General features: G+C 47.4%; 1 protein-coding gene and 1 long non-coding RNA gene across 2 annotated transcripts; both read left to right on the top strand.

The window, feature by feature from the left end:
* The first annotated feature begins 1,239 nt into the window (after positions 1-1,239).
* On the top strand, positions 1,240-10,976 carry LOC123077088 (GDSL esterase/lipase LIP-4-like). Its single transcript, XM_044499304.1, has 2 exons — positions 1,240-1,593; positions 10,765-10,976. The coding sequence occupies exons 1-2, from the start codon at positions 1,326-1,328 to the stop codon at positions 10,974-10,976; spliced, it is 480 nt and encodes a 159-aa protein (XP_044355239.1). The 5' UTR covers positions 1,240-1,325.
* On the top strand, positions 1,612-3,825 carry LOC123106750 (uncharacterized). Its single transcript, XR_006451464.1, has 3 exons — positions 1,612-3,141; positions 3,230-3,305; positions 3,482-3,825. It is a non-coding gene; the product is annotated as an uncharacterized lncRNA (long non-coding RNA).
* Positions 10,977-19,665: the final 8,689 nt, after the last annotated feature.

The following is a 19,665-nucleotide window of genomic DNA, read 5'->3' as shown; positions in this document are numbered from 1 at the left end:
GATCACCTCCCGTTCATTGCCCAGTACCGGTGTCCATTGCCCATTATCAACTATGAGTTTTTTTAAACTCATAAATAGATTTTCAAATGCGCAAAGATTTTTAAATTGCTAAACATTTTATGAACTTGTGCACATATTTTGAAATTTATGATTTTTTCCATACTCGTTAACATTTATTAAATTCACGACCATTTTTCAAATACGTAATAATTATTTTTTATTTTGTATGATTGTTTAAAAACATGATTATTTTTAAAATGCCGCTCCCGATGGATCTTTCAGCATGGCCCGAGATAGCCTGCTGTACTAGGCTGGAGAATTCACATAACGGGCGGCCCGGCCAGAGATGACATAATTGGCGGGCACGAGCTTGGCCCGTACAAGAAGGGCCCGAATTATGCAGTCGTTCTTGGCCCGTAGGGAGCAACTCACCTTTGACCGACCGGTCAAAATCAGGTCTCAAATTAATCCCCAAGGTAGCTTCAAAAAATATTTTAATCCCCAAGGCAAGGCTGGCGCCGCACAACTGAGCGGCTGGCCTTCACCCTCCCGCCGGCTTTGAGCCTCTCGCCGTCTCCACCACATACTCTCCTTCTCCCTGACCCCAGCCCCTCTGTTTTCTCTTCTTCTTCGTCACCATGCGCTGACGCCACACTCGCATACTCACCACAGCAAGGGAGGAAAAAGAGGACCGGCGCATCGGAAACATCGGGTGCTAGATGGCTCCTCGCCGGCCGGCGCTGCAAAAGGTTTAATATTGTGTATCTTTAAAATATTCACCATGTATTCGAAAATTTTAATCTTGTATTTGAAAAATGTTAAGAAAGCATTTCAAAAATGTAAAATATGTAAAGCAAAAATGTTGATCAAGTATTAAAAATGTTTAAGAATTTATTAACAAAATATCGTTGACATATACAAAAAATTTAGTATGAAAACCAAAAGAAACAAAGAACACCAAAAAAAGAAACAAAATAATCCAAACGACGTCCAGCGGCACACGACGTCGATGCGGCACACGACGTCCAGCGCCTTCGCTGTTCGAACGGAAACCACCCGACCACGGCGACAGTCGTGGCTGAGCGGGCCGTCTGGCCCGAGGCCGGCGCGGCCCGAGGCTTGCTGGCCGACCCGGCCCAAGTCTCAGCATGGTCGTGGGCTCGTGGCATCATCGCAGCCCCACCACGATGAGCACATATATACGGCGCATGACCTCACACAATCCGTTACTCGGGGCTCGCGAGAGATAGAAAGAAAAGCGAGAGGGACACGACAGGGCCTCCCCGGCACATGCTGTAGACAGAGACAGAGGTCCAAGGTCGTCAATGTCGGCGGCAGCAGCAGCAGCAGCAGGCGGCAGCGCGCTACGGCCAGCCCTCGCGCTGGCGCTGGCGCTCTGGCCGTCGCCGGCGCGGGCCGGGTTCAGCTGCCGCCCCGGCGCGCGGCCGGTGGTGTTCAACTTCGGCGACTCCAACTCCGACACGGGCGGCCCGGCTGCCAAGGGGTGGCACATCGCGCCGCCGGAGGGCCGCGCCTTCTTCCACCACCCCACCGGCCGCTTCTGCGACGGCCGGCTCGTCATCGACTTCCTCTGTGAGTTCCATTCCCGATCCCCCCGACCCAAACCAGAGTATTATTCTATCCCGAGATTCCGCTTTTTCTGTCGCTTCCCTCGTCGAACAAACAAACCCGTGCTTGTCGACACTGTGCAACGGGTAGATTTGTGCGCGGCGTACGGTAAATAAAAAAGCACCGTGGTAAACTTCTCAAGTGGAAACACAGCGCTCGCCGACACTGACACTGACGGATTGACCGTCAGCTGAATCCCATTAGCGTGAAGCCAGAGCTTGAGTGAAATGTCGAACTCCAGTATGCTGCAATTTTTCCAAGTCAGATTCCGTATAGAACGGTGCACTTGGTCGTATTTCCAGTGAAATATCCTTCATTCCAGAGGGGAACTGCGTAGCATTGTACAGTAGCAAAATATTTATTCCGTCTTGCGCACATGATGGTAGGCAGGCATGGCACGGTTCTCAACCTGAAATAACTTATCCACCGGAGCACTACTTACAGTAGCTAACCAACAGTTTTGTTATCTGCTGCATTAGTTGGTCCCTCCCTCCATCTCTTCATTCAATTTCAAACCCCTTGTACTTTTGAACCGGAGGATATCCATGATCAATTCAAAGCCCAGCCGTTCTCCTTAATCTTTGACACGGCCACACGGGAGGCCCGCTGCCCCCTCTGTCTCTGTCTGTCTCCTCCTTCAGTATTTTTTTTTTGCGAATATGTCTCCTCCTTCAGTTAATGGCGTGCGTCGGTGCATCGGTGCGTCCAAACTCTGTCTCGGACTTTTCATGTCAGCATTCAATGCTAGAGCACCAACTGGTGGCACTCATGCATTCAGTGAGGTCTACTCCAGTCTTCATTATTGATGGAGATAATATTATTGTTCACAACTTCAGATACTCACAACCTTTATGTGCCGACAAATCATGTGATGGATCAATCTGTCCTGTTATCTGAAATCCAACGGCTGAGGATGTGAGTCTGTTACCAAAGGCATACTTTTTTTTCTAACATAGGGAACTTTTGCACATACTAAGAATACTAGGCCCGTATGGGTTCGATTTTTCTGGTTTTTTCGATTTTTTTTACTCCTACTGACTGAGCGACACGTGTGCACGGTGGCTTTCCTAAAGTGGTTGATCACTTGGGTTGTGCCTGTTTCTTCTAGAGGTGCATGGGCTTCTCTTGTCTCATGTGTACCATGTGAAAAGATGGTTTGATAGCATGGGCTGATTTTGTCTCATGTGAGAAAAATATATTAGCTGCATGGGCTGTTGTATGGGCTGGTGTGCGTGTGCTGCTGCATGGCTCATGCATGCATGCATGTGTCCACGTTTGCATGTTTGTAGTTTCACGTTTGCACACATTTGTGTTCTAGGTCCTTCTTTGCTTGCCTATAAGTAGCTTCTTTTTGTGTTCTTCTCTCCTGTGTACTTCTTGTTTGCTTGGTCTCTGTTATGGTTCTTGTTGTTGCACATGGTTCTCAGCGCGTTCCTTCGACGTCCTTGGGCTCTTCTTCTTCCGTTGGTGCTTCTGATGGGAGGTTGGCTGTTGAGGGTGGTTCTAATCTTGGTGAGTATTGTTCTTTCATTTGTAGGGTTTGGTTTGCTGATTTTTTTGTAGTGTTTTTGATTGTGTTCATGATGTTGTGTGTTTTTAGGTTCGAGGGTTGATGAGGCGTGGCGGCGACACGAGGAACGACCGCCATGGGAAATGACATGTATATTCATCGTTTGGTGGGTATTTAGCATGCTTCTTTTTGTTCTTGTTATTTGCCAGGATTCTTTTTTATATACCCCTAGGCTCTAGAATAGTAGATCCTGATGTTCCTATTTATCTCTTAATCTGGTTTCAGTGTGTTGGTGTTGTTTTGTGATTTCTTGTTTTTATTGTTTGTTGTGGTTATTTGCAGGTCCTCTGATTTCTCCATCTTATTTGGATCCAGACAAAGCTCACTCTTGCCGGCAGGAAGGTGTCCTGTTTACTTCATGATGGTGGACGTGCTATGTATTGTTTATTTAACTTTCTGTTTGGTTTGTCATTTATTCCTTTTTTGTTCTTTTACACTTACGTCGATGGCATGTCTCTTGATTTGCCTCCAATTTTATGATATCCTTGACAAGAAGCTAAATGAAGAGGGCCTAAAGCTAAGGTATATTTTGGTTTCACTTTAGAAGCAAAATAATAATAGTTTTGTAGTCTCCCAAATACTTTGTCCATGAGAATCAGTGATCTTGATTTACATTGTTGTTCTAATGGACTAATTCTATGGGAGAGATAAACAATAAAGACAGGCATCCTGTAGTGCTTCTGCCAAAATGCCATGAAGGTTTTACTTCATCTTTTGGGAGCATAATGAAACAAAAGGTATAACCAGTTGCACTAGCAAGTAGTAATCTGAAAAGATATCTAGATGCTCTCATGGCAAGTCAAACGTACGCCCTGTTATCCTTTTTCAATAATAAAAAATGCATGCAGACGTATTTTGGAAAGCCCATTTTGATCAGGTTTGCTTCTTGTGTTTTCGACTGGTTTACTTGTTTGCATAGAGAGGGACAAGGAATTAAGAGAAAGAGAAGGCTCGCCACCACTATTTGCATGTCAAATCTGAAGTGGGGAGCTGCATCAAGTATCTGGAGAAGAAAGAGGAGCATACCTACAGTAATACAATGCCCAGTCTTCTATATTAGGCAGCAAATGGTTCTGATGCAGAAATACCCACATTTGAACCCTGAGGCTGAGATGATCACTTTGTCATTAGTTAGGATCCAAACCAATTGTTTATATTGTTCATGTTTATCTTTTATATACACAGTTACTTTCTACTAATTTTACTTCAAATTAATTGCAGTTTATTCAAATTAGATGGGCCAATAAATATTAAAAACTAAGTTCATAACTCTCATTCCAAATGGTGAGTGAGTGAAGGACCAGAAGCTTTCCCAGTCACTAAATGTTCTTCTGTTAACTTCTACCAGTATATTGTGCTAAAGGCCAACAAAAGAAACTAAACACACAGTGGTTGTGCGTCACTAGATGGATAGATAGCTGTGGTTTTTTTTTCTTTTTTGCATAATGTTGACAAATAGAATCTCTGTTGGCTGGAATATGTAAGGTAATGTGAAAGCTAACAGCGGATGCGATTCCATCGACTCAAATAAATTTTCCAATAAGCATCATGTCTATCAACTCAAATAAATTTTCCATTAAGCATCATGTCTTCTCTGTAGCAATCTGAATTTGTCTTCTTGTGCTTATTTGATTGTAAACACAGTAAATTTGCCATGCTATTTGAAGAAATAAGACTGCCATGGGATGTTAAACAAATTTGACATGGTCTACATGCTAGGGTCATGGCAAGGTCACTACCTAATATGTCATGTTTGAGTAAGCGACTTTTATGAATTTTGCCATGATAATGTGTCAAACATGTGTCATGTGACTTTACAAAAATGTTATGTCCGCAAATGAAAATTTCTCTAAAAAATGTCATTGTTTGAGCAGACAAAAAATTCTGAATTTTTCCATATGATTTTCCAAAAAAATTACCATGTTATTCAGAACATTTCTCTTAATTATTAAATGGCCTACTACTAACATTTTCAGAATTTTTCCATGTGTTATAGACAACATGGCAAACTTGTATAAGAAATCAGAGATACACATGGCAAACTTTAACCAATCATGTCTATCAAAATTTACCATGTACCGGTCAAGCTCCAGATCGGGCATGTATAAATGGAAACACACAGAGTTTACTAGGATTCGCAACGAGGGAAGAGTAGACACTGGAGCACATACATAACAAAACGATTGCTACAAAAAAAATTACAATCTGTAGGACGCTGGATGGCAGTTGAAAATGAAAGGAAGCACATTAAGACGTGACGAGGAGGCAAACCTTGTAGTGTGTAGGAGCATCTGGATGTTCCAAGGCCTTGTGCTTGGGGTGCATCTCAGCTGTAGGTCCAACTGCCCTCCGCGGGCCGCCACCTGAGGACATGGTGCTATTCCCAGTGAGGAGCAGCAGGAGCTCCCGCCACGGCGCCAGCTGACCGACCGGCTGTGCTCGCTCCGGGTGAACTTCCCGAGCACACAGGACAAGTCAAATCCGAGCGAGCTTACACACTTCGTGGTTCTTGTACGGAATAATCAACGAGCACGACAGGGACATTCCTAGAAGCCAGCTGATAAGCCAAATTCAGCTGTTTTTACAGGAAACAGGCAACGACGACGGAGATGTTCCAAGGGACTCACCAATGTCCATGAGGTATGGACTGCGTCGAGTGGCTACGGCGGCGAGGAGAACCTCCTTCCGCAGACGCGCGCTGTCGGCCGCTCATGCCGAGCGGCTTATACGTGCCTAGCCCTGCCGCTGCGCTTAGAACCGATACCAACTATGGCTACCACTGGTCCTCCGTGCCCGCCGTTGTGCGTGCTTGGGCGAGAGTAGTACTAGGATGGATGACCTCCTGGGAAGTCCTCGTGTTGCATTCCCTTTTTATTTTATTTTGCCCTGCTTGCAAAACAAAACACACGTGTGCGGCATATATTTACCGTGTTTTATTATTTTGCACGATTGCGGTAAGTTATAGCTGGGTGCTCACTATTCACGCGTCTAATGGCGGCGTTGTGGCGCGGCAAGCGTGCACTGGTGCGGTTGAGAGGGAGGGGTGGAAACCGTGGTAAACTCGTCTCCGTAGTTGAGAGGGAGCGGCCAAAGCAATGTACAATCATTGGCATATTTTTACCGTGTTTTATTATTTTGCACGATTGCGGCAAGTTATAGCTGGGTGCTCACGATTCACGCGTCTAGCGGCGGCGTTGTGGCGCGGCAAGCGTGCACTTGTGCGGTTGAGAGGGAGGGGTGGAAATCGTGGTAAACTCGTCTCCATAGTTGAGAGGGAGCGGCCAAAGCAATGTATAATCGTCTTCATAGTGGAGCTGGGAGGGGCAAGGATAAGGGATGGAGACGGGGGTAACATGTTCGATGCGATCATACCAGAAGTCCTCGTGTTGCATTCCCTTTTTAATTTTTTTTGCGCCGCTTGCAAAACAAAACGCACGTGTGCGGCATATATTTACCGTGTTTTATTATTTTGCACGATTGCGGTAAGTTATAGCTGGGTGCTCACTATTCACGCGTCTAGCGGCGGTGTTGTGGCGCGGATGTCTCTCGAGATCGTTCGTGGATCCATCTAGTCTATGGTCTCACCGCCTTTTCTCCTGTATAAATAAGGAGTCTCCTGTCGCCAACAGAAGACGAGCTCTGGTCCATGGCAAGGAGGCGAGAAAGATGCAAGAAGAGGGGTGTGCGTGCAGAGCACGGGACGGTCGTAAGGTGCCGGCGCTACTGGCTGACAAAGCCGCGCGCTGTGGTGCACATGAGGAGGATTGAAGGAACACCCAATCAATCGGAGGGCGGGTGGGCTGAGTAGCCGGACGGCGCTGCCACCGGGGCAAGCGGTGAGCACGTGAGATGCATCTGCCACTGCTGGCGAACGCCCCCGGCGCTGGAGATAGCCATTCTTTTCTTTTCCGCAGGTACGTGAAACCCAGCTGCATACACAACCTATCCCTCCAACCTCGCCGCCCCATCTCTGATGTGCTTCTTCGGTGGAACTCAGACCGTGGCGCGCCATTCCTATCGCCGTAGTCACACAGATGGCACGAGCGGGATCCGCCACCCCCACAGCGGGGCCTCTCCTCGGCGGGCGCCCCTCCCTCATCGCCGCCAACAACAGCGGAAGGGGCGTGTCTGCACCGAGTGCCACGACCATTTCCGACGTGGCGGAGCACAGCCACACGCCCGGGGCGCTCGGACTCCGCCAGCTCAACCTGTGCGGTCGGCGGCTCCAGCGCAACGTCCCCCCGTGGAGTCGTCATCGTCTGTGCGCTCGACCACGGCAAGGAGGGCGTCAACCCCGTGGACCACGCGGGAGTAGGATCCGCGATCAGGCCCGTCCTCGCCGGGCGCCCGTTCGTGGCACACGCCGACGTCGCGGCTAGCCACAGCGGACGCCCTCGTCTCTCCAAGGAGTGCCACAACGTCGCCGACGCGACAGGGCACGGCTTGGACGCTTGGGCTTGGGCTACCCCCGCTCCTCGGCGGCTCCACCTCTGTCGCGACGGGCGGGCGACTCGACCTGGTGCTGAAGGTGGCGAGGGCCACGGCGAGGAGGACGTCAACGCCGAGGGCCTCGCGGGAGGGGAGCAGGATCCACGCTCGGCCGGTCGGCCTAGTCCCCATTGAGTTCCCGTCGTCCATGGCGCACTCCCTACTCACGGGTCACGGCCAACCACAACGGACACCGTCGTCTCTCCATGGAGTGCCACGCCGTTGCCGACGCGGTGGGGCACGGCTGCACGGCCGGGGCGCTCGGGCTCCGCCCCCTCCTCGGCCGTTCAATTTCGGGCGCGACTGGTCTCCGAGGCAGAGTCGTCGTCGGCGCACTCGACCTGGTAGACGGGGACGGCGAGGGCGAGGAGGACATCACGGACGAGCTTTGGTCTACACTAGCAAGAGGCCCATGCGTTGCACGGAACATCAAGATGCATTTATACGAGCTGTTTATCTTGTGGGAGACGAAGATGAACGAGGGAAGGCCTTATCTGCAAATGTGGAGCGGGGTGCGGGTATCTTTTTGCAAAGTTGTCATAGTTTGTTTTCTATTCATCAGATATAGATCGGACGGTCTATATTGCAGGATGGCAGGCACACCATCATCACCAACTCGGTTTTTTATATGAGTAGAGATATATACATATATGAACTAAAACACAAGTATCAACATCTACTCCCTCCGTTCCCAAATATAAGTCCTTTTAGAGATTTTAACAAGTGACTACATACGAAACAAAATGAGTGAATCTATACTTTAAAATATGTCTACATACATTCATATGTTGTAGTTCTAAAAAGACTTATATTTAGGAACAGAGGAAGTAGGTTAAGTGCATGTTTGGATTCAATATTAAGATTGAGATAAATGCAGGTTATAAGCAGCAAGGTGTCTCTTCAGGAGAAATCCCTTCACATTAAGAACTTGATTCAAGGGTTCGCAAAAAAAACACTTGATTCAGGCAATTTGGCGTTTGATTCTGTATTATAAGCTAGCTGGTGCAAAAGATATGAACAATATGCTCCTTTTTTGATATTCTTTAAGATTTTCCCTGGAAGTATGATACTATATCTTTCTAAAGATGTTTTATTCGCAATTGCTGAATCTTTGCTGGGAAAGATACAATATCTGACACGAATTTGTGCATTGCCAATTATGCATATGTATGACTAGCTTCTCTATGAGGTATAAAGGGTATAGATGTTAGATGTTTGCCGTTAAAGGTTCAGCTTATAATTAAGTGTGACATAGATAAACTATGTTTAGCTTATTATATAAAAAACTATGGAAGGTTCACTAAGTGTCCTCCTGACCGAGTGCAATATACTCTGGACAGGGTAATTCTGGACAGAGCTGATCCATTCAGTAAATGCATATGTAGAAACATCTATGACTAAAAGTAGTGGGACTAAAACTTGCCAGCCTCACCCATGCTTGGATTCAAATACTAAAGAGACTAAAATCAAGTTAACGAGCATTTATTATCTTCCAAACCCTCCAACCCAGAACTCGCCTATGTTAAAGGAGAGGAATTAAATGAGGAGAGAGAGGACTAATCCATATTTTAGTAGGGGTACCCCTGACTAAAAAGTTTTAGCCTCAAGACTAGTTTTAGCCCCTCTTTAGTCAAAGGTGCTTGGAACTTTAGCCTCTTAAAGAGACTATTTTTAGTCAGATTAAAATAAGTCCCTTGGATCCAAGCACCCTCTAAACCTTGGAAAAGAAAACCTCATCACTCTCTTTTTATGAACCTTTGCCATAAATAAAGTCTTAGGACAACTTACCAAATATTACGAAATTAGCTAAATAGCTTATCGCTCTATGTGGCGCAACGTGCCGCCGCGCACTACCCGCTAGTGTCCAACTAGTCCTGAAGCCAACTGATCTTCTACCATTATTTTTGGCTATTATAAGAATGCCACTCTTCTAATTGCCTTTATTCTGGACTATGCGACTACGTTGAGGAACACAGAAGTACGCGATTATCGTCATGTAGAATTTATTGAAAAAAATCTACATGATGTCGGGGTTGCGGTGGTGGTTACGGTAGTCGACTCTAGGTGTGTTCGTGGCATTACCTCAGGTTGTTTGTTGCGGTGAAGTCGGAGCTGCGGTGGAAGAGTCCGGGTGATGATGATGAGCGGTAGGTGGTCTGTTCGGTAGTCTTTCATGACGCCGGCCTTGTTGTCGTTCGTATCTTTACCTTAGAGTCAGAGCTGTGCTGTCACCAACACTGGTGGCTGGTTGCCTGGCATGGATCTTCATGTGCCTTCTTGCGGCCTTGGTGGTGTGGGCTTGGTCAGAGGGCGCATACAATGAAGTCGTAGTCGCTTGCTTGGGGAGAAGTGGTGAGGATGACAGAATGTGCTTCCTCGACAAGGTTCGCTTGGGAAGAAGTGGCGAGGATGACAGAATGTGCTTCCTCGACAAGGTTCTCTAGCGGTGGTGTGTGTGTGTCGTATCTTGTGGGTGACTGATCAACAGGTGGTGACGGTTTTCACCCGGTTTTTTGCTAATTAACCGGGCAACTATCTTTTTCTTAGTTAATGGATTGAGTCATAAGATTCCCCGTTTTCAAATAAAAAAAGTGGCCCATGTGTGTAATTTTTTTTGATCTTATGTGTGCTTTTAAAATTTAAGAAGAAACCTTAGTTTGGGGCCCTATCTGAAGAGAAGTATACTGCTTAAATTTTTTGCTTTCCTAACTATTAATTTTTTTTCACTTGGGGCTCAAATGTGTTATCTTTCTGATAAACACTAGTATAAAAACATCACATTGGTATTACTAGAGTTATCATGAAACATATTCTTATAATGTACTGTATAATTATTTTATGTGATGCTACATGTCTGTACATAAATTGATGTTCAAAGTTTCACCTTGAATATTATACAAGTTAATGTCTAATAAGACGACAACTTTTATCGGAGTTAATACTTTGCTGCTGGTGTGTTTTGCGCATCTAATCTGACTCGCGTACATGTTCATGAGAAGCACTTTTAATCTCATTATTGAGTATGGTTGTTGGCCTTACTAATAGTGGGTCCATTAATGACCAAAATATATATCCAGGTGAAAGCTTAAACATAAGCTATCTGAGCCCTTATCTGAAGGCATTGGGTTCTAATTACAGTAACGGAGTGAATTTTGCTATTAGCGGTTCAACAACACTACCACGGGACGCCCTTTTTGTATTGCATGGACAGGTGCAGGAATTCTTCTTCTTTAAAGCCAGATCGTTGGAACTCATCAATCAAGGTCTGTTTGCCGTCCAAATGAAGTAAGACGCGCGGAGAAAACATGAGGCCCTCTGGGGAAGTAGGCGGCTCGTCCCAGCGAGCCAAGAAGTAGGTTTATTCGGAGTTGTCATTGCTAAGTGTAGCTGGCATCAAGAGTTATGCTCGTAGCAGGCATGAATTGGTAAACTCAAGCACCTCTTTTTGAAATTTATGCATCCGATTAGTTGGTGTTCTAATTATTTGGGAAAATAAATTTGTTGCAGGCTGAAGAACTTGGCTATGGCATGCAGAGAGGCGGCGCGAGCGGCTCGGTGGCATGGGCGGCGGTGGTTCGGGTCAGCCGCGTCAATCTTGGGGAGCTCCATGCCTAGATCTGGCTCCCCTTGTGCAGCGACTCGCTCGCTCAGCCGGTGCTCCTAGTGGCCGTGTCCGGAGGATGATGGCGGGGCGGAGATGCTCGACGGTGAGGCGTGCCGTGTAGAAGGTGAGATGCGGTGCTTGGTTTGTGAGGCTTCATCGTGTCAAGATCCGGTCTATGGCAGCAGCTTGTTTGGGCGGCGGTTTTCCATGTGGCCACGGTCGGGGGGTCGGTGGTGGATGCTGCCGGTGGGGCTTGATGTGGCGGTGGTGGAGGTGTGTGGCCGCGGTGGGAGGTCGGGTGCTAGTGGTAGCCAAGGTTGCTCTAACTCCTTTTGTGCGGATGCTCGAGGTGGGCGGCTGTGTCTTCGTAGTTAGTTGCTGGACCCGGCCGGGACGCTCGCCGTGAATGGCATGAGGATGGGGTGGTCTTGTGTTGATGGAATCAAGCGCTGGCATCTGCGGAGACGACCAGGATGGAGATGCTTCAGGCGAAAGCCTTGTGCCAACCTTGTCGGCAACGATGACGGCGACGCCTTTGAGCGCCGCTTCCCTTCTTGAAGGGTCATTGGGGAGCTGCTGCCGCCTGCTCATTCGTGTGCTCTGGGCGAGAGCCTTAGATCCTTTATTGGTTCGGACAACGATGGCATCTCGATGTCGTTCTCCCCCTTGGGGGCATTGTTTTTTGGATCCACGAAATCCACTGTTGGTCGCTTGATATCTAGGTAGTAGAGGTTATTGGGTGGTTGGAATGCTCGGTGGTGGCGGTGGAAGTGATCTGTGGCGGCGACTGGTGCCTTGGTCATCCTGGTGTTGTTGGTTGACCTCTCTTGGGGGCTCGTGGCGACGGTGAGGTCTCGGTGTTCGGTGCCCTTCGACGGCGCGTGAGGTTTTGTTGCTTTGCATAGTGCTCTGGCTCCCTCTATTTGTGAATGTGGTCATGGTGTGGCCCAGAGGAGGTGCAGGGGTTGTCTCGGAGGAGCATTGCCCTTTGGCACGTTCAGTGTCTGTCTCTGTCGTGACGTGGCTAGGCAATGGGATGCCCTTCGATGGTAGCTCCGACTTCATAGCTCTTCAAGGTGCGAGTGATCGCAGGGCAGCGGGTGACTTCTTATCTACGTCTTCTCGGCAACGAATCTCCTTTCAACTGATCCAACAATGCTAGCTCCTGCTCTTCTCGGTTAGCTTAGTGGTGATGGGTGCTAAATTCTTGTTGTTGGCCACTTGTCGTAGCTTGTTTCCTGGTTTCTTCTCTGTTGTTCCTTATCCCTTCTTGTCTGTAGTGTTGGGTGCTACACGTGTGTAGCTATTGTGTTTGTATCTCGGTCTTAATTATGATAATGAAAATGGTTCAGACCGGCGTAAGCCCGCCGTAGCTCCGTCAAAAAAATTGGGGGAGCTGGTTGTGTATGTTTATTGTGTGTGTGTGTGTAGTAGGTGCACTAGAATCGGGCCCAACTATTGACACACGTTCATCGATGGATCAAACCCCGTGAACTCTAAAATTGGTTAAATCACCCCTTAAATTTGTCAAAACTGAACCAATTAGCCCATGGGCGGTTTTGGACAGGATTTGCGATTCGGGGGGAGGAGGAGCAGGGGGTAGAGTCGGTCGACAGAAAAAACTAAACTGACCGAGTCAATCGATTCAGCCCAAACAAAACAGGCCATTCTACCCTCTGTTTCTGTTGTTTCTGCCCAACTCTAAGGGCCTCTTTGATTCGTAGGATTTTGAAAACGTAGGAATAAGAAAAGTATATGGTTGGAGTGTGTTAGGGCATATTTCCCTCTAAGTAGTTTTGGTGATTGATGACAATGTTATTTCGGACTAATCGTTTGCGTTGAGTATTTCAGAGATTCATTCTTTGGCACGAGACGATACTTCCCCCTCGGAGCTTTATGTGAAGACGGTGTAGTCTCCTTCGTTTTCTGTTTGGTGGACTTGAGTCATAGGAGACACTGTACTATCAAGAGGGGGTCCGCATTGGAAAGGCTAGGGTGGAATCAATACATACACGTCCTCTTTGCACCCTCAGCTCCTTTCCTCTCCTCGGAGGTTGCTGTTTTAACAAAAGTGGACACTGGGAGGAGAAAGCGGTAGTACCGCCGCCAGAGCGGTAGTACCGCCCATGGTCCTTAAGCGGCAGTACCGCTGTCCTACAGCGGTAGTACCGCTTCGGGGCAATGGCGGCAGTACCGTCCTAGTTCGGCAACGCTACCGCTTTGATTCGAGGATGCATTTTCTCGTGTCGGTTTGTGCGGAAGTAGTAGCGGCAGTAGCAGCGGTAGTACCGCCTATAAGCGGTAGTACCGCGGCTACCACCGCTACTAGTGCCGCCCATACCCCCTCTCTTTCTCTCGTTCTCCCTCTGCTTCTACTACGCCCAGTCTATGCGGTAGTACCGCTGGTGGTCGCGGTACTACCGCTGCGACTGACGGTAGTACCGCTCCGTGCGGGCTGAAGAAGGGGGTAACGGTTGGATTGGTTCCCCCACTATATAAGGAGGTCTTCTTCTTCAAGTTGACCTACCTCTTTTCCTCCAAGCTCCATTGTTGCTCCAAAGCTCATTTTCGCCCGATCTCTCTCCCTAGCCAATCAAACTTGTTGATTCTTTAGGGATTGGTTGATAAGGCCCAGATCTATACTTCTACCAAGATAAATTTGATTCCCCCCACTAATCCTTCGCGGATGTTGTTACTCTTGGGTGTTTGAACATCCTAGACAGTTGAGATCACCTCGGAGCCATATTCCATTGTAGTGAAGCTCTGTGGTATCTTTGGGAACCTCCAATTGAGTTGTGGAGATAGCCCCAACCTTGTTTGTAAAGGTTCGGTCGCCGCCTCCAAGGGCACCAATAGTGGAATCACGACATCTCGCATTGTGTGAGGGTGTGAGGAGAATACGGTGGCCCTAGTGGCTTCTTGTGAAGCATTGTGCATCCACACCGCTCCAACGGAGACGTACTTCCTCTGAAAGGGAAGGAACTTCGGTAACACATCCTCGTCTTCACCGGCTCCACTTTTGGTTATCTATTACCTTTACTTGTGCAAGCTTATATTGTGTTGTATCCCTAGCATGCTTGTGTACTTGTTGTTGTTGCATCATATAGGTTGCTCACCTAGTTGCATATACTTTGATGTGAAGTTTAAATTGGTAAAGAAAAGCTAAAAACTGTTAGTTTCCTATTCACCCCCCCTAGTCAACTTATTGATCCTTTAAATTGGTATCAGAGCCTCGTCTCTTTATTAAGGACTTTACCGTCCGAAGAGTATGGTTGACACCGTAGACGATGGGGACGAGCACACCTGTGTGATTCCGTCCTCGTCTACGGCCGATGGGGGACCTCAGTCTCACGATAGGAGTTCAATGTGGCTTTGGACACATTGAAAACCTCCATGATGACCGAGGTTGAAAGCATGTTCAATAAGTTTTTAGAAGGCCTTAAATTATCCACCGCACCTATGAAAGTGGGTGAGCCCACTAACAAGGTGACAGATGCTAACTCCGACAAGGGGGAAGCTACTAGTGACAAAGTTCCTTTATCTAGTGGAAGAAGTGGAAATGGCATCTTTGCCTATGTTGAACCTCCACTTATTTATGGAGGACCGGTTCCCTCCACTCACTTGAATCATGTTGGTCCTCCTCCTAAGATTGTGAAAAATAAGGATTTTGATTCTTGGGTCTACCACTTTAAACGTTATTTGAATCATGTTAACACTAATCTTTGGAGAAGTATTGAGCAAGGTTTCTACCCACCCCTTCCTCTTGCCATGGATGTTGGTATTGCCTCCGATCCCTTTCTCTTTGCTTCTAGGTTTCAAATCTAGTCTTTAGGGGCAATAGGCTTTGCATTCATCAATTTTTGGCCAAATCGAAGCTTGAGTAGGATGGTGAAGGCTTCTAGACTATTTGGATTGATATTTGGTAGGCCTATTTTTGAATTCGGCATCCCGGTAGTGCCGGATTTGGCCACGGCAGTAGGGAACCACCGTTTGAAGGAAATATGCCCTAGACGCAATAATAAAGTTATTATTTATTTCTTTATTTCATGATAAATGTTTATTATTCATGCTAGAATTGTATTAACCGGAAACATAATACATGTGTGAATACATAGGCAAACATAGTGTCACTAGTATGCCCCTACTTGAATAGCTCATTAATCAAAGATGGTTAAGTTTCCTAACCATAGACATGAGTTGTCATTTGATTAACGGGATCACATCATTAGGAGAATGATGTGATTGACTTGACCCATTCTGTTAGCTTAGCACTTGATCGTTTAGTATGTTGCTATTGCTTTCTTCATGAGTTATACGTGTTCTTATGACTATGAGATTATGCAACTCTTGTTTATCGGAGGAACACTTTGTGTGCTACCAAACGTCACAACGTAACTGGGTGATTATAAAGGGGCTCTACAGGTGTCTCCGAAGGTACTTGTTGGGTTGGCGTATTTCGAGATTAGGATTTGTCAATCCGATTGTCGGAGAGGTATCTATGGGCCCACTCGGTAATGCACATCACTATAAGCCTTGCAAGCATTGTAACTAATGAGTTAGTTGCGGGATGATGTATTACGGAACGAGTAAAGAGACTTGTCGGTAACAAGATTGAACTAGGTATTGAGATATCGACGATCGAATCTCGGGCAAGTAACATACCGATGACAAAGGGAACGACGTATGTTGTTATGCGGTTTGACCGATAAAGATCTTCGTAGAATATGTGGGAGCAAATATGAGCATCCAGGTTCCACTATTGGTTATTGATCGGAGACGTGTCTCGGTCATGTCTACATAGTTCTCGAACCCGTAGGGTCCGCACGCTTAAAGTTCTGTGACGATTTGTATTATGAGTTTATGTATTTTTGATGTACCAAAGGTAGTTCGGAGTCCCAGATGAGATCGGGTACATGACGAGGAGTCTCGAAATGGTCGAGACGTAAAGATCGATATATTGGATGACTATATTCGGATATCGAAAAGGTTCCGAGTGATTCAGGTATTTTCGGAGTACCGGGGAGTTACGGGAATTCACCGGGAGAAGTATCAGGCCTTATTGGGCCATACGGGAATAGAGGAGAGAGGCCAAAAGGAAGGAGGCGCGCGCCCCCCTCTAGTCCGAATTGGACAAGGGGTGCAGCCCCCTTTTCCTTCTCCCCCTCCCCCTCTTTCCTTCTCTCCTACTCCGGGAAGGAAAAGGGAGTCCTACTAGGACTTGGGAGTCCTAGTAGGACTCCCCACACTTGGCGCGCCCCCTCTAGGGCCGGCCTATTCCTCCCTCCTTTATATACGGGAGCAGGGGGCACCTCTAGACACAACAATTGATCATTGATCTCTTAGCCGTGTGCGGTGCCCCCTCCGCCATATTCCACCTCGGTAATATTGTAGCGGTGCTTAGGCGAAGCCCTGCGTCGGTAGCATCATCAACACTGTCATCACGCCGTCGTGCTGACGGAACTCTACCGCAAAGCTCTGCTGGATCGGAGTTCGTGGGACGTCATCGAGCTGAACGTGTGCTGAACTCGGAGGTGCCGTACGTTTGGTACTTGGATCGGTCGGATCGTGAAGACGTACGACTACATCAACCGCGTTGTCATAACGCTTCCGCTTTCGGTCTACGAGGGTACGTGGACACACTCTCCCCTCTCGTTTCTATGCATCACCATGATCCTGTGTGTGCGTAGGAATTTTTTGAAATTACTATGTTCCCCAACACCGTTCCCCCGCCTGGAGCGGTACTACCACTCCCTTGGAGCGGTACTACCGCTGCTCGTGTAGTACTACCGTTGGATGCCAACTTCCACCGTACTCGTACCAAATATCGGTTCATGTTGATTTTTCTTGTGGCTTATGCTCGTCCTCTGCTGTTTCTTGTGTCCGTGTATTTGGTTTCAGGTGATGGCCCTTCCGAGCAACATGTCCGCTGTGTCAACCCCGGGCGTTCTACTTCAAAGCGCTATCACACCTCTAAGGCAGCGGCTGCTTCTTCAAGTGTTCCACCAACTTCGTCTCAACAGGCTACCAAGAGTATTGCAAAGAAGCCCAAGCCGAAGCCCAAGTCCGTGACTGAGATGACTGCCAAGGAATTCTGGGAGAAGCGTCGGCGCAATCCCTATGAGCAAGATCAAGAGTCCAATCTTGTCAACCGTCCTCTGGAACCGTTTTCAGTGGGCAATCTACTTTGATGTGATCAAAGCAAAGAAGAATCTCTATGTTGATGTTCGCACCATCGACACTGGCTATATGGAGAAGGACCCTGCCTATTTTGGTGAAGCTCTATAGATGTGTACTCAGCTGAACATTCTCAGGGTCATGTAGTTCAACAAGGACTTTGATGCAGATTTGGTGGCTCAGTTCTATGCCACGGTCCATCTTGGAATGGATGAGGAAAGAACTCTGACTTGGATGACCAATGGCAAGCTTCTCTTTGTCAAATGGAAGGCATTCATGGAGTTACTTGGGATTGAAGATCAAGGGCTTGAGAACCCAGTTGGCTTTCTCCCTCACCGCAATCCAACTTCCACTCACAAGCAATCTATCTGGCAATACTATACTTTGAAGATTCACCCCGAGACCCAGAAGGAGACCTATGAGTTGTCTGCCTTTCTGGACATACTTCATCGCATCTTCAGAGAGACTCTCTTCCCTCGCATTGGGAACTTGGATATGGTTCACTCCTTTCTCGTGGACATGCTTCTTTTCTGCCAGCGTGAGAAGGAAGAAAACACTGGAGAATCCTTTGATATTTCTCATGTAATATGGTCTGAGCTTGTCATAGCTATCTCTCAGCGCTGCCCCATCTATACGCCTTTTCTCATGTTTCTTATTGAGAAGGCTTGGATGCACACTTATCCTAATGTTGTGCTAGAGACTAGCGAGTTGATTCCTCATGAGATCAAGCGTCTGAGGAAGAAGGAGAACTGGGGCACATTGGTTCCGAGGTCTGGGATTCCATCTGGAGCTGGTGACGATGAGACAGAGGCTGATGCTGCTGCTGCTGATGATTATGAGCCCTCTGGAGTGGATCCCTCATGGGCAAAGAAGCTCAAGCGCAAAATGAAGAAACTTTTCTGCATGGAGTCTCATGGACAGTACATGGCTCATGTGTCTGAGAAGAAGGCCAGGAGCCGTCACAAGGAGCTCATGCGTCAGTTAGGTTCAACAGTTGCCAGCGGTTCTAATGACAAGATCACAAATGAGGAGGAGTGGGTTCAGCAGCACTGCCCATGGACAGACTCAGACACTGAGCAGCCCCCTCCCGATGACGGAGGAGCAGATGATCTCACGGGGATGTGATGCTGGAGATCTTCAGTTATGCAACGTGTGGCCGTAGCAGCACTCTTTCCCTTTTTGGTGTCTCGATGCCAAAGGGGGAGAGAGTTTAGGGATTTGTCGTTGTCGAGTTGCGAGTGACTTATTTGTCTGCTCTTCTCTCTCGCAAACTCTCTTATTTTCTTTGGTTTGGTTTGTGTTCGTGAGACCTGGTACCCTATCATATGGTGTGAGACATATGCTACCCTATCTTATTATTATCTTATATGTCAAGCACTTTAGTAGTTTGTGAGATCATGCTTATCTCTTATGTCTAATTTGCTCACTTGCCTCTCTATTGCATCCTAGCTCATATGTCTTATCTTTGATGCAATTGTTGTCGGACTATAAAATATAGGGGGAGTGTTAATCCTAATGTGTGCACTTTGCAATCCAAAGGCACCTCTAATTAAGTGCACACATCTAGGGGGGGCGTCTATATTTTTTAGTTTTGGGATTCGCTTTATCTCTTGTCATTACCTTGTGCAAATCCCGTGTTTGTCATCAATCCACCAAAAAGGGGGAGATTGTTAGGGCATATTTCCCTCTAAGTAGTTTTGGTGATTGATGACAATGTTTTGGCGGACTAATCGTGTACGTTCAGTATTTCAGAGATTCATTCTTTGGCATGAGACGATACTTCCCCCTCGGAGCTTTATGTGAAGACGGTGTAGTCTCCTTCATTTTTGGTTTGGTGGACTTGAGTCGTAGGGGACACTATGCTATCAAGAGAGGGTCCGCATTGGAAAGGCTAGGGTGGAATCAACACGTACACGTCCTCTTTGCACCCCCCCCCCCCCAGTTCCTTTCCTCTCCTTGGAGGTTGTTGTTTTAACAAAAGTGGACACTGGGAGGAGAAAGCGGTAGTACCGCCGCCAGAGCAGTAGTACCGCCCATGGTCCTTAAGCGGCAGTACCGCTATCCTACAACGGTTGTACCGCTTCTGGGCATCGGCGGCAGTACGGTCCTGGTTCAGCAATGCCACCGCTTCGATTCGAGGATGCATTTTCTCGTGTCGGGTTGTGCAGCAGTAGTAGCGGCAGTAGCAGCGGTAGTACCG

The sequence above is a fragment of the Triticum aestivum genome, chromosome 1B, assembly GCF_018294505.1.
Source record: "Triticum aestivum cultivar Chinese Spring chromosome 1B, IWGSC CS RefSeq v2.1, whole genome shotgun sequence".
Taxonomy (NCBI): Eukaryota; Viridiplantae; Streptophyta; class Magnoliopsida; order Poales; family Poaceae; genus Triticum; species Triticum aestivum.
This window is presented reverse-complemented; position numbering and strand designations above follow the sequence as displayed.